Source organism: Rhinolophus hipposideros (assembly GCF_964194185.1).
Source record: "Rhinolophus hipposideros genome assembly, chromosome: 10".
In the NCBI taxonomy this organism is placed as follows: Eukaryota; Metazoa; Chordata; class Mammalia; order Chiroptera; family Rhinolophidae; genus Rhinolophus; species Rhinolophus hipposideros.
In genome coordinates, this window is record NC_138056.1 from 76,192,515 (window position 1) to 76,208,283 (window position 15,769).

Here is a 15,769-nt window from a genome sequence, read left to right on the forward strand (position 1 = left end):
TTGAAACTTCTCACACGCTGTTACTGAGGTTCAACGCGCCTCTTCCCGTATTGAAGATCCCTGCCATTGCGTTGGATGGCACTCGGCAGCAGTGTTCACCGTATTTTTGGGTCACAATGGAAAGACTCCATATCACACATCACTTGTGGTATGGCAATTTCTGTGAAATAAAAACATTACGGTGTGTCCTCATCCACCTTATTCACCAGATCTGGCACCGTGTGACTTCTGGCTCTTCTGTTGGAATGGCTATCATCAACAAGACAAGTAATAACTAGTGTCGGAGAGACTATGGAGAAAAAGGAACCTTCATACAGTACTGGTGGGAACATAAATTGGTGCAGCCACTGTGGAAAACAGTTTGGAAGTTCCTCAGAAAATTAAGAATAAAGTTACCATAGGATCCAGCAATCCCTCTCCTGGGTAGCTACCCAAAAAATCTGAAAACATTTATCCGTAAAGATATATATATATATATATATATATATATATATCCCTATGATCACTGCAGCATTATTCACAGTGGTGATATCTCACAGTGAGGTGATATCTCATTGTGTCATTGTGGTTTTAATTTGCATTTCCCTAATAGCTAGTGATGTTGAGCATTTTTTCATTAATCTGTTGACCATTTTTATGTCTTCCTGGGAGAAGTGTCTGTTCAGGTCCTCTGCCCATTTTTTAAATTGTATTTGTTTCTTTGTTGTTGAGTTGTATGAGTTTTTTATATATTTTGGATATTGGCCCCTTATTGGAGGCATTGTTTGCAAATACCTTCTCCCATTTGGTTGTTTACCTCTTTGGTTTGTTGATGGTTTCTTTTGCTGTTCAGAAACTTTTTAGTTTGATACAGTCCAATTCATTTATTTTTGCTTTTACTTCCCTTACCTTTGAGGTCAAGTTCATAAAATGTTCTCTGAGACCAAGATCCATAAGTTTAGTACCTATGCTTTCTTCTATGCAATTTGTTTCAGGTCTTACGTTTAGGTCTTTGATCCATTTTTAGTCAGTTTTGATACATGGTGACAGAGAGCAGTCTAATTTCATTCTTTTGTACCTGGCTTTCCAATTTTTCCAATACCATTTATTGGAGAGGCTTTCTTTTCTCCATTGTATGTTTTTGGCTCCTTTGTTCAATTTGCCTATATATGTTTGGGTTTGTTTCTGGGTTCTCAATTCTATTCCATTGGTTTGTGTGTGTGTTTTTCTGCCAATACAATGCTGTTTTGATTATTGTCACTTTATAGTACAAATGGAAGTCAAGGAATGTGATATCTCCAGTATTGTTCTTTTTTCTTAGGATTGCTTTGGCTATTTGGGGTCTTTTGAGGTTCCATACAAATCTGATGATTTTTTGTTCTATTTCTTTAAAAAATGCCATTGGGATTTTGATGGGGATTGCATTAAATCTGTATATCTCTTTGGGTAATATAGCCACTTTAACTATGTTGATTCTTTCAGTCCATGAACATGGAATGTCTTTCCATTTCTTTGTGTCTTCTTCAATTTCTTTTAAAAATATTTTACAGTTTTCAGTATATAAGTCTTTTACATCCGTGGTTAAGTTTATTCCTAGGTATTTTATTCTTTTTGCTGCAATTGCAAAAGGAATTGTTTTTTCTTTTTTTGAAATTTAATTGTCAGTATATAGAAACACAATGAATTTTTGTATGTTGATTTTGTATCCTGCAACTTGACTATATTTGTTTATTGTCTCTAATAGTTTTTTGGTGGTCTCTAGGGTTTTCTGTATAAAGAATCCTGTCATCTGCAAAAAGTGACACTAACTTTTTCATTCCCAATTTGGATGCCTTTTATTTCTTTCTCTTATCTGATTGCTCTGGTTAGGACTTCCAACACTATGTTCAATCACAGTGGTGATAGGGAGCATCCTTATTTTGATAGGGAGTTCCTGATTTTAGAGGAAAAGTTTTCAGTTTTTCTCTACTAAGTATGATAATAGCTAAGGGTTTGTCGTATATGGCCTTTATTATGTTGAGGTACTTTCCTCTTGTACTCCTTTTATTGTTTTAATCATAAACGGATGTTGTATTTTGTCAAATGCTTTCTTTGTACCTATTGATTTAATCGTATGATTTTTATCTTTATTTTGTTTATGGGATGTATCACATTGACTGATTTGCATGTGTTGAACTATCCTTGTGCTCCTGGGATGAACCCCACTTGGTCATGATGTGTAATCTTTTTAATGTATTGTATTCAGTTTGCTAGTATTTTCCTTAGGATTTTTGTGTCTATATTCATCATATGTCTTGGTCTGTTTTTTTTGTGTTATCCTTATTAAGTTTTGGTATCAGAGTTATGTTGGCCTCATAAAATGAGTTAGGAAGTATTGCATCTTCTTCAGTTTTTTGGAAGAATTTGAGGAGAACAGGTATTAAATCTTTGACTGTTCGGTAGAATTCACTAGTGAAGTCATCTGGTCCTGGACTTTTGCTTTTGGGGAGCTTTTGGATGATTGTTTCAATTTTCTTTCTGTTGATCGGCCTTTTTAGATTTTCCAGATCTTCGTGATTCAGTCTCGGAGCGCGATATATTTCTAAGAACTTGTCCATTTCTTTTAGGTTATTGTATTTGGTGGCATATAGCCCTTTATAATGTTACCGAAAAATCCAGGTTCGGCTGCTTGCCCCACGAAAGCCAAAGTTCAAGAGGCAAGGGTTGGTAGAAAGAAAAGGAGGTTTATTCAAAATGTGAGCATTCCAGAAAGATGGTGGACTCCAGTCTTAAAGGCCACCTTCCCCATTCTTAGAATGGCCAGAAGATTTTATAGGCCTGTGAGAAGAGGCTGAAAAAGGAAACGGTGACGTAGTCAAGTGATTCTTGTGTTCTGACGTCCAGGGAAATGTCTCCTGGTTTATTTCAAGATGTTATCTTAGACTCGGTCATAAGATCAGTTCATGTGTCATCTGGTGGAAAATTGCAAGGGAGTTACAGCCTGCTTATGGTGGCTGAAACAGTTTCTTTTAAGTCCATGTTTTAAAATTAACCAGTTAATGAGATATGTATGTACCCTTGGGGAAACAGAGCAATTGAATCAGGGAGGAGGAGAAGGAAACAAAGAAAAAAAAAGAAAAATAAACTAGAGTGTCAGATCGTGCAAAATATACAATCACTGTGGGGCGGCTGATTTGCTCAGTTGGTTAGACCACGATGCTCATAACACCGGGGTTGCTGGTTCGATACCCTCGTGGACCCGTGTGAGAAGCGCCCTCCACAACTAGATTGAAACAACTGCTTGACTTGGAGCTGATGGGTCCTGGAAAAACACTTAAAATAAATAAAAGTTTAAAAAAATATACTATCACCCTTATAATGATAGTATTCTCATATGACCCTTTGTAGTATATTTCTGTGGTATTCATTGTAACTTCTCCTCTTTCATTTCTGATTTTGTTTGTGTCTTTTCTCTTTTTTCCTTAGTGAATCTAACCAGGGGTTTGCCAATTTTACTAATCTTTTCAAAGAACCAGCTCTATGTTGCATTAATTTTTTTTTATTGTCTCTTTGTTCTCTATTTCATTTAGTTCTGCCCTGATTTTTGTTATTTCTTTTCTTCTGCTGACTTTGGGTTTCATTTGTTCTTCTTTTGCTAGTTTTTAAAGATACTATGTTAGATTTATTTGGAATTTTTCTTGTTTCTTGAGATAGGACTGTAATGATACAAATTTCCTTCTTAATACTGCTTTTGCTGCATCCTGATAATTTTGATATGATTATTTCATTCTCATTTATTTCTGTGTATCTTTTGATCTCTCCTTTTATTTCTTCTTGGACCCAGTCGTTCTTTAATAGCATGTTATTTAATCCTCACATTGTGGTTCTTCCCTCTTTCTTTTGGTTATTCATCTCCAATTTCAAAACACTCTGGTCAGAGAATATGCTTGGCATGATTTCAGTCTTCTTAAATTTGCTGAGGCTGGTTTTGTGTCCCAACATACGGTCTATCGTTGAGAGTGTTCCATGTGCATTAGGAAAGATTATATAGTCTGGTATTGTAGGATGAAATGCTCTATAAATGTCGATTATGTCCATTTGGTCTAATGTGTCATTTAAGGCTATTTCCTCATTGATTTTCTGTTTGGAAAATATGTCCATAGCTGTCAGTGGTGTATTTAGGTCGCCTGCTTATAATTGTGTTTTTGTCAGTTTCTCCCTTCAGTTCTGTTAGTAGTTGCTTTATATATTTTGGTGCTCCCTGATTGGGGGGTTATACCAGGCGTGCCAAAAAAATGTATACAAGTAGACACTTTAGTCAATGTTGCGCAAGCAGTAGTTTACCATAATCAGAAGTGTCTGGATGCTGATGGTAACTACTTTGAGCACCTCTTGTAATTGCAGAAGTCAAACATGACTTGTATTTATCTTTCATTATTGGTATATATTGAGTATTACAATTTTAATACAGTTTTCTTTCTTTAAATGTGTATACATTTGTTTTGGCACCCTCTGTATATTGATAAGTGTTATGTCTTCTTGTTGTATTGTCCCCTTTTAGCATTATGAAATGTGTATCTTTGTTTCTTGTTACCTTTTTTATCCTGAAGTCTGTTTCATCAGATATAAATATGGCTACATCCACTTTTCCCTTGATGCCATTAGCTTGAAGTATTGTTTTCCACCCTTTCACTTTGAGTCTATATTTGTCCTTGTTGCCGAGATGTGTTTCTTAGAGGCAGCAGCATATGGTTGGGTTTTGTTTTTGATCCAATCTGCCACTCTGTGCCTTTTTATTGGTGAATTCAGTCTATTCAAGTCTATATTTAGGCTGGTAATTGATATGTGAGGATTTCCTATAGACATTTTATCTATTATTTTCTGGTAGCTTGGTGTCTCCATTGTTTCTTTCCCTTTTTGTTTCTGTTAGTTATTTTAGTTTGGTGGTATTGTATGATTTTTTTCCTCTGTTTCCTCTGTTTTATATTGTGTCCAGTACTGTATTTTTTTTTGAGTGGTTACATTAAGTTTGTATAAAAGAAAGTTTCATATATAAAGTAGGCTTTTTTCTTCAGCATGCTTCTTCTCTCCATTCCCCTTTGCAAATTCAGACCTTTACTTCCTTGCCTTTTATTTTCTTGTGTCACAGATTAGCCCTATTTATGCTGTGAGTTGATTTCTGAGTTGCAGTAGCAAATTGTCTTCTCTTTTTCTTTTTGTTATGTTTTTATCTTCTTTACTCTTTATGTTTAAGTGTATAGTGCCCTATTTTGTGTAGGATTTGCTATTTCCTGCTTCTGTTTGTTTGTTAGTAATCTTGCTCATGTTTTTATATCTTTCTGTCTTTTTGTTTTAGGTCGAATAGCCTCCTTCAGTATTTCCTGTAATGTAGACCTTGTAGTGCAAAATTCCCTCCGCTTCTGTATATCTGGAAAGGTCTTCATCCTCCTCCATATCTAGATGATAACTTGGCAGGATATGTTACTTTTGGCTGGTAATTTCTCTGTTTCAATAGTTTCAATACTTGATTCCACTCCCTCCTGGCTTTTAGAGTTTCTGCTGATAGGTCTGATAATAATCTAATGGGCTTTCTTTTGTATGTTATGGCCTTCTTTTTCCTGGCTGCCTTGAGAATTCTTTCTGTCAGTAATTTTTGGCAGCTTCAATGTGATGTGCCTTGGAAAAGACCTGTTGGATTCAAGGATCTCGTTCTTTCCATGGGTTTTGGAAGTTCTCACCATTTATTTGAATATACTGTCTGTTCCCTTCTCCCTCTCTTCTTCTGATATACCCATTATTCTTTTATTTATTTTATTTTTTTTATTTTATTGGGGTGACAATTGTTAGTAAATTTACATAGATTTCAGGTGTACAATTCTGTATTACATCGTCTATAAATCCCATTGTGTGTTCACCACCCAGAGTCAGTTCTCCTTCCATCACCATATATTTGATCCCCTTTACCCTCATCACCCACCCCCCACCCCCTTACCCTCTGGTAACCACTAAATTATTGTCTGTGTCTATGAGTTTTTGTTTCTCATTTGTTTGTCTTGTTCTTTTTGGTTTATATACCACATATCAGTGAAATCATAGGGTTCTCTGCTTTTTCTGTCTGACTTATTTCACTTAGCATTATTCTCTCGAGATCCATCCATGTTGTCACAAATGCTCCTATATCATCTTTCCTTAACGCCGAATAGTATTCCATTGTGTATATGTACCACAACTTCTTTATCCATTCATCTATCGAAGGACATTTTGGTTGTTTCCATGTCTTGGCCACCGTAAACAAAGCTGCAATGAACATTGGCGTACACGTGTCTCTATAGAGAAATGCTTTTATATTTTTGGGGTAGATACCCAGGAGAGCGATGGCTGGGTCATATGGTAATTGTATTCGTAATTTCTTGAGGAACCTCCACACTGCCTTCCATAGCGGCTGCACCAGTCTGCATTCCCACCAACAGTGTATGAGAGTTCCTTTTTCTCCACAGCCTCTCCAACACTTGTTACTATTTGTTTTGTTGATGAAAGCCATTCTGACTGGGGTGAGGTGATATCTCATTGTGGTTTTCATTTGCATTTCTCTGATGATTAGCGATGTTGAGCATTTTTTCATATGTCTATTTGCCATTTGTATATCCTCTTTGGAGAAATGTCTCTTCAGGTCCTCTGTCCATTTTTCAATTGGGTTGTTTGTTTTTTTGTTGTTGAGTTTCATGAGTTCCTTGTATATTTTGGATATTAGCCCCTTATCAGAGGAACTGTTTGCGAAAATCTCCCATTCAGTTGGTTGCCTCATTATTTTGTCAATAGTTTCTTTTGCTGTGCAGAAGCTTTTCAGTTTCATATAATCCCATTTGTTTATTTTAGTTTTTACTTCCATTGCCTTTGGAGTCAAATTCATAAAATGCTCTTTGAACCCAAGGTCCATAAGTTTAGTACCTATGTTTTCTTCAATGCAGTTTATTGTGTCAGGTCTTATGCTTAAGTCTTTGATCCATTTTGAATTAATTTTGGTACATGGTGACAGATAGCAGTCCAGTTTCATTCTTTTGCACGTAGCTATCCAATTCTGCCAGCACCATTTATTGAAGAGGCTGTCTTTCCTCCATTGTATGTTTTTAGCTTCTTTGTCAAAAATTATCTGTCCATATTTATGTGGTTTTATTTCTGGGTTCTCAATTCTATTCCATTGGTCTATGTGTCTGTTTTTCCGCCAATACCAAGCTGTTTTGATTATTGTAGCCCTGCAGTACAAGGAAAAATCAGGGAGTGTGATACCTCCAGTATTGTTCTTTTTTTTTAATATTGCTTTGGCTATTCGGGGTCTTTTGTGGTTCCAAACAAATCTGATGATTTTTTGTTCTATTTCTTTAAAAAATGCCATTGGGATTTTAATGGGGATTGCATTAAATCTGTATATGGCTTTGGGTAATACGGCCATTTTAACTATGTTGATTCTTCCAATCCATGAGCACGGAATGTCTTTCCATTTCTTTGTGTCTTCTTCAATTTCTTTCAAAAATGTCTTATAGTTTTCAGCATATAAATCATTCACATCCTTGGTTAAGTTTATTCCTAGGTATTTTACCCATTATTCTTTTGTTGCTGTTTCTGATAGTCAGATAGTTCTGTAGAGTTTTATCTCTTTTAACTCTCACGTCTCTCCCATCTGTGTCATTTCTGGATTTGAATCTTCAGTGTCACTAATTCTTTTCTCCTTCTGGTCAGCTCTATTTCCGAAGCTGGGTATTTAATTCTTCATTTCTTTTATTGAGTACTTCAGCTCCAGAATATCTATTTGGGTTTTTTAAAAATTTCAATATCTTTGGTAAAATACTCATTTTGTTCATTGACTTTTTTATTTCTGAGTTTATTAAATTGCCTATCTGAGTTTTCTTACATCTCATTGGGTTTTTTTCAGAACTGCAGTCTTGAATTTTCTGTCATTTTCGTCACATAATTCTATGTCTTTAAGTTTATTTTCTGAAATTTTTTCATTTTCTTTCTTAGCTTCCTCGTTATCTTGGTTATTCACGGCAATTACTGGATTATTTCTTTTCCTGGGCATCTTTGAGTGAATTCTGAAGCAGGTTGATATGAATAAATGTTTTCTTTTGTCTCCCAGTATTTTTTCTTATTTTCTCTTGGTCTGTTCCAGTATTTTGCCTTCCATTATTTTCTCTTGAGCTGTTCAGGCTTCTTGCCTGGTGGGAGATTTCCTTGGGAGGTGGGCTTCTCCTCTGTGACCAGGTCACCTTGGTCTCAGGGCACCATCCACCGTGAGAGGATGTGGTGGGCGATGGGTTTCTGAGCCTCTGAAATCCCAGTGCTGCTTCTGCACCTCAGCAGCGCTGGGTGCACCTGCTCAGATCAGCTGGGAAAGGTGGGGGCAGGAAAGGCTGTGAGAGGGGGCAGGTGCTGCCTCGCCCCTGTAGCTCCTTCCTCATCACTGAGATTAGCTGCACCCTGTATCTGCCACTCAGGAACTGTCTCCCCGGTTCTCAGGGCTGTGGATATTCTGCTCTTTAATCCAACACTGCTACCATTTTTTTTTCTGGGGCCCACTGCTAACACTGGCAGTATGTGGGGGAGGGGAGCTCTGGGAGGTTGGGAGAGGCGGCCAGGTTCCACGGCTTTGTTTTTCTGCCTGGCAGGGAGGGCTGTTTGATCCCTGTTGTCGCTCTTCTGTATTCTGTCTTTGCTTGGAGGTCTCTGCCTGATTGCTGGGTTCAGCTGTATAGTACGCTGATCCATCAGGCAGGATTGCTGGGGCCACAGAATGTGAACCTGCAGTCTCAAACCGCCCCTCTCCCAGGACCGCAGGGAGATCTGGGCTGTGTCCCGTGGCCTCCATCTCTGCCCTTCCCCCTTTTCTCTTCTGTTAGCCCCCGATTTGCTCACCTTCAGATGTTTCGATGCATGGATCTCTCAGTTGTGTTTGTGTGTTGCGCAGGGAATCCTTTGTTGAATTATAGCTGTTCAACTTGTGTCTTCCAGGGGAGATTTCAAGGAGCACCTGTGAAGCCATGTTTCTGACGTCATTCTGATAGAAGATAGTTTTGAGGAATGTTTATTTTAGGTCATAGGAAACCTTGTGCTCAGCTTCTCTACCTTTTAGTATACCTGGAATGCTTATCTCTGCTAGAGTCTCAATAGACTGTGAGGATACTTGAATTTTTGAATTTATTTGCAAGCATACATAAAAAAAGAAAAGATAGCCTCACCAACACTCACATACTCGTGTACCTGTCACCCAGCTTTAACGATGAACGTTCTGTGGTTCTTGTTTCAAGGAGAGAAGTAGAGAGGTGAACTCTTTTTGTAGTACATGCTGTGCAGTGAGTGGTGTCACAGAGCCTGTTCAGTGCCCCTGGGTCCTAACTTAAAGAATGGGAATAATTCTGGTTTTTAAGTCGATTTTAGCAGTACTAAGAAGATATCAAGACTTAGAGCATTCGTATAATATTTTTCTTGGCCTCAAAATCCTGCATATTATTAAGAACCTAGAGGAACTCGGAGCACGTCAGGTCTTCCCTAAGGACTTTTATTTGGCCTAGAAATTTGAATGTGCTGCAGAGAGAAGTTACATTTATTTCTTGAGTATCTACATTGCTTTGATGAACTGCCATATGCAGATGGCTTTTATAGTTTGGCTCTATAGGCTGCTCAGTGATGTGTCTGTGTAATCAAAAGAAAACTGTTTTCAGGATCTGAAACATGAAGCTGAGAGGATCAATAACATAAATATACTCGTTTGCACCCCGGGTCGGCTTCTTCAACACATGGATGAAACAATATGTTTTCATGCCACCAATCTCCAAATGTTAGGTGAGTCTAATGAATTTTTAATGAAAAATATCTCAATTTAGGAGCGATCCCTCATAAATTTTAATGATGTTTTATTGAATAAATATTATGATTAAACACAAAAATGATCTGAGAAATGGCTTAATTTTTTGGCTTGTGGATTCTGAACTCAGAGTACAATTAGACTTTAAAAATCAAAATCGAAGAATATAAGTACTCTCACACATGAAATTAGATACTTCAGTATTTGATACTGCTAAGAGTTTTTTAAGGTACATTCAGTACCACTGATATTACCTAATATGTATTTTTTGAATTAACTTTTTATTTTGGCATGATTCTGGATTTAGAGAAAAGTTGCAGTGATCATACAGAGTTCCTCTATTTCCTTCCCCTAGTTACCCCTCCTGCAGCATCTTGCATAACTGTGGTACCTTTGTCAAAACTTGAGAGATGTATGTTATACAAATTCCAGACTTTATTTGGATTTCACCAGTTTTTCCACTAATGATTTTTTTCTATTCTAGGATCCAGGCCAGGACACCACATTGCATTTAGCCTAATGTATATTTTAAACATTGTAGTTAAACTTGCATTTTCCCTTTTTAGTTCTTGATGAAGCAGATAGAATCTTGGATATGGGCTTTGCTGATACTATGAATGCTATTATTGAAAATCTTCCCAAGAAACGTCAGACTTTGCTTTTCTCAGCTACACAAACCAAATCTGTAAAGGACCTTGCACGCTTGAGTTTGAAAAACCCTGAATATATCTGGGTTCATGAAAAAGCAAAATACAGGTATGTACTATTTGAAACCATATTTGATTCGATCAAAATCAATGTTCTCTCTTTTTAGTTTAAGAATTTGACATTTCAAATGAAATAAAACATTTTATGTCTTGTTAGGTAAGCAAACTATAGTAAATATATTAGTAAAAATTATTTAAATTCTAGATACATCTTATATGTGAGAATACGCATACTCTAAGGCAGTATTTCCCAAAATGTTTCTGGGGAACACATATTTTTTCATAAGATAGTGGGTATTTATTCACCCACTATCCCCCATAAAATGGGGTAGAGTAGGTGGAGGGATGCATTCCAAGGTAGATGAATTAGCAAATGTTGAGTTAAAGTAAAACAGTGTTCTTCAAGACTTTTCAGAGCCTTCAATATAATGGGGTAGAGTAGGTGGAGGGATGCATTCCAAGGTAGATGAATTAGCAAATGTTGAGTTAAAGTAAAACAGTGTTCTTCAAGACTTTTCAGAGCCTTCAATATTTTCGTAGACATTGTGATTCTCCACAGCAGTGGGAAATGAATACAGCTTCCTGCATTTGCAAAAATTATTAATTATTCTTTTTAGCTGCATTATGCAGACTAATGTGCTATGGAACACATTTTATCAAATGTATTAATATTTAGCAAAATACCTTTCTGTTTAAAATGTTCCAGCAACTGTTTGTTCTAGCTTGGTTTCACTAAAAACTGGAGAGTAAGGTGTGTTTTTTTATGTCATAGTAAAAAGTGTAAGAGAGAGAGTGTGTATGTGATATGTGTAAATGGGTTGGGGGAAATAAGGTTTAAAATGTATTTTGATATTATGACAACTGGAAGTGGATGTATGTTTGGTTTGAATCATTGCAGACTCTGTACATATTTGACTTCTAGAAATGTTTTCCAGTGAATATAAGTAGAATGTGTTGAAGATGTCAATACGGATTCAACTCTACCATTATCTCTTCCTTTTCTTGTAATGAAATGTTAGTCTAAAAAGAAATAGATTGGGAAAATGAATTGGGTTATCCTCTTGGAGCGTCTTTAAGTGTAGGGAATATGGGCATTCATTCCCATCTTGACCTTGACCTCGCTAACAGATGTCTAGGATTTAAAAAAAAAAAAAAAAGCCTAAGAGGCCAGACTATGTTTCTAGGTGATCCTAGTGGATAAACTTTGGAGAATCTGAGTAATGATAGCTTTGGTTATCAAGAACTCAGGAATAGAATAGCAAGAGATACTTGAGTTATAGTTTCCTCCTTGGCTTACTATTGAGTGACATTGGTCTTTGTAAAGTGTTGAGATAGCTATTGAAATTTTTTGTGCAATTAATTTAATAATCTAAAAAGACTGTTTAGGTCTTTAGATTTTCTTCTTTGTTCTTTTTGCTGTTTTGCTTTCTGCCTATTTTTAAAACTCATTTAGTGTCTTTATCAGACTTTATCAATCATTAAATGCTCTCTAAAACCTTTTGTAATTTATATAAGTTAATTGTACATATTACTCTGTTTCCAATTTCTGTAGGTAATGGTTGGTTATTGTCTGTAGTTCATAAAGTTAGTTAGAAAAAACTGAATCCAAAGATTGTTTATTTCATAAATGATTTTTGAAATGCTTTTCCATCATTTGTGAAAAATGTGGCTTTCAGAAAACATTTTAGAAGGCAGATCTTTAAGTGACATAATTTATAAAACCACAGGTTATACGATAATGACTGTAGAACTCTGTAATCTCAAATTTATCAGCTCTATAAAAAGCAGATGCTGTTCTGAATTGAGAAATTATAGTCAGGAATATAGTTGGGAATATTTTAAAGTATTATAGAGTAGCTACTCTCAAATTGTGAAGGACCAGAAAAATAAGTTAAAATTTAGATCTTTTACAAGTTGTATGTCAAAATATACTAAGGAAGTATACCACTGTGTTTTCTTTATGCATGTATTGCTATACATAGCAAAATGGTGTTTCTGTATTTTTTTAAAAGAAAATAGTTGTCTTTGGGCCATAGTGATTTGCTGTGTTTTACAGTGAATATAAGTTGAATTCTGTGGTGAATTATGCAACATTTCAAATTTGAGATGGATGTTCTGAACTTATGATATTGGGTACATACAAATTTGACATTTCATTTCCTGTTAATTTGAATTACTGATCATTATGAAATGTTCCTTTTTATCTTTATTATTAATACTTTTTGCCTTAAAGTCTAATTTGATATTAGTCTATGTGGAACACCTTTCTTTTGATTAGTGTTTGCTTGGTGAATCTTTTACTTTCTATTAGGTTGGTGCAAATGTAATTGCGATTTAAAAGGTTAAAAATAATTGCAAGAACCGCAATTACTTTTGCACCAACCTAATACATTTTACATGCCCTTATTTTAGGGCATATGTCTTTGTAAGCAGCAAATGGTTGTATTTTTATTTAATCTGGTACGATTATTGCTTTTCAACTGGAAGATTGAATTTGCTTACATTTACCCTTTTACTCAAGTCTCTTTATTCCTTTCCACTGTGCCTTCATTGTGAAGTATTTTAATTTCACACATTTTAAGCCCCATAAGCCATTATTATTAGGTTTTAAACATCAGTACTTATTTAAACTTATCCCCATACTTATTTTTTGGTGTTTTTTATTTCTTGTATCGTGCCCAAAGATTTTCTTTGTAGTTCAGGTTAACTAAGGAAAAATTCTGTTTGACTTTTCTGAAAATCTCTTTATTTCATTTTCATATTTGAAGGATATCTTGGTAGTTTTTTTACTCTCTTCAAAGATATATTTCTATTATGCCCTCACTTCCATTCTTTCTGTTAAAGGCAGCTAACAGTTCTCTTGTTCCTTTGAAGGTAATGTGTAGTTTTTAAGATCTTCTTGTCTTTGGTTCTTAGCAAAACCAAGAATGATACCTTTTTTGTGGCAGGAGATGTGGGTAAGGACTTTGATGTAGGCCAACCTGGCTTTTAGATTCTGGGGCTATTCAATTTCTGTTTTGCCCTTAGTCCCTGTTTATAGCCTGGACTCAGAGGGCATAGCCTTTCTGGGGGTCTCAGCTGAAAGACGGATATTTCCCAGCGCCCTGCACCTTGGCAGGCTCTGATCTTCCTGAAACTGGGAGACTGGGAGGATCTCGGCTCAGTTCTGAGCTTCTCAGTTGTTACTGTTTCATGTTTTCACTCATTTTGCCTTGTGTGTGCTGAGTTTGCCAGTTGACATACTCCTTACGGGGAAATTGTATGAAGAGTTTGAGATTCAGTTTTTCATAGTTCCTTCTCTAGGATCTTGAACGGACATGTTTAGGCCTAGCAAAGCCTTCTACTTTAGCAGATGCTTTGTGGGAAATGTATAGATTAATATGGGGCTCACATCAGGGCATTTCCATTTTCTTCTTCAGCACCTTGAGTCTTCGCTGCCTTGGTTACGCTAATGCCTTCAGTTATTTTCGATTTTTTGTTTTTTTAAATATTTAATCCAGTTTCCATAGTTAGTGCTGTAGGCCAAAGGATTAATCTGATACAAGCAGCCCCTTTGTGACAGGAATAATAGCCTTGTAACTTTACAATTTTAGTAGCCAATGATTATTATTGTCTAGGATTTGCAAACTTGTAATATTCTGATTCTGTTATTTTTTAACTGGGATACTTTTATATCGAAAAAACTTTCCCATACCAACTACTTGATTATTTGAGGTACAGTTCTTATAAGAAGGTCAGAATACCAGAATACATGCTTCATTCTCTTTATAGTTTTTAGACTGAAGAATTGATTCCCTAACATTTTCCATAGGTGAGCATTTTTTTTAAATTAAAGTGAACTCATAGACAATGACATTTATGATAAATTATTTACTGATATTAACTCATACATTTAAACATACTGTCTTGTTTGCCCTCAATAGAAATTATTACTATATTTTTAATACTCCAATTGTCTTGCATCATCCTAAACTTTGTTAGTAAGAGGTTCTTCAAATTGTTACGTGGATCCTTTATATACATCTTTGACTTTTTTGTTTTCTGGTGTTCTAGGTTCATCTTTTATTTCTATCCCATATAAAATTCTTTTGGCGGGATATTGTGTTTAGCGACCATAGTCTAGGTGTCAGTGATGGTCATTGTGTTCAGGCTTTTTAGTGGACGTATTTTTTTTTAAGAGAAAACACATCATGAGGTCATGCTGATATTTACAAATCAACTTTAAGCTTATATAGCCTTTTGCTCAGCTTCTTCAATTTTTATAGATGTATTTTTTTTCTTATGCCAAACATCATTCCTAATGTCTTTTACTTACTTGTTCTATTTATCAGTTAGTTTATGTAAAATTTCAGGATAATACCAATAATGTTACTAACACCATGATTACGTATGAAAATTTAAGATTTCTTTGCATTATTTTATTGTTTTTTTAGATATCCCAGTAAGAATGTAACAATCCAGATTCCTTTGAAATTCCTTTGTCATTAAGTTATCAACTTGATACAGCTTTAGGCTTGTTTCTTAGAACAATTCAATTAAATTAATTCTGTTCTGTATGTTCCTCTATGGTTGACCAATTTTTAGTTTTTGGTATGTCTGCCTCTCTTAAAAAATATAAGCAGACACACAGGGATGCCTGTGTGCATGAATGTGTGTGTGAGTATGTACGTGAATCTGTGTGTGTGTGTGTGTGTGTGTGTGTGTGTGTGTGTGTGTGTAGTTTTGTATAGCCCAACCTCGATAAATAGTACCAAATGCTCTTTGCTTTCACTTAGCGATATATCCTAGAGATCACTCCAGAGCAATATATGGATTCTTCATTCCTTTCGTACAGCTGTGTGATACTTAATTGTGTGGTTATATAGTAGTTCATTCCACAAGTTCCCCACTGACGGACATGTGGGTTGATTTACATTCTTTTGCTTTATAAATAATGCCATGTGTTTTTGTATGTTTATGAGTATTTTTTTGGAACAGTATCCAACAAGTAGGCTTATTAGTTTAAAGAGTAAATGTATGTGTATGTCTCTCCAGCATTTTATTATCATAAATTTCAAACATGTAGCATAATTGAAAGAATTTTACAGTGAGCACCTTATGCATACTACCTAGATGCTGCCTAAAGGTAGTGGCATCCATGAGCTCTCCTTTTATCTAATCTAATTATACATCAACCGTTTTATTTTGATGCATTTCAAAGTAAATTGCAGGTATCTGTACATTTCCCCTAGATATTTCAGTGCAC

The 15,769-nt window shown here is 35.6% G+C and overlaps 1 protein-coding gene across 2 annotated transcripts in view; it reads left to right on the forward strand.

Moving 5' to 3' along the window:
• Window positions 1–15,769, forward strand: part of DDX10 (DEAD-box helicase 10) — a 276,044-nt gene that overhangs the window by 18,026 nt on the left and 242,249 nt on the right. For both annotated transcript variants that reach the window (XM_081063872.1, XM_081063873.1), the window contains exons 5-6: window positions 9,675–9,795; window positions 10,384–10,573. In XM_081063872.1, coding sequence (XP_080919998.1) covers window positions 9,675–9,795; window positions 10,384–10,573 — 311 coding nt within the window. The remainder of the gene's footprint in view (window positions 1–9,674; window positions 9,796–10,383; window positions 10,574–15,769) is intronic.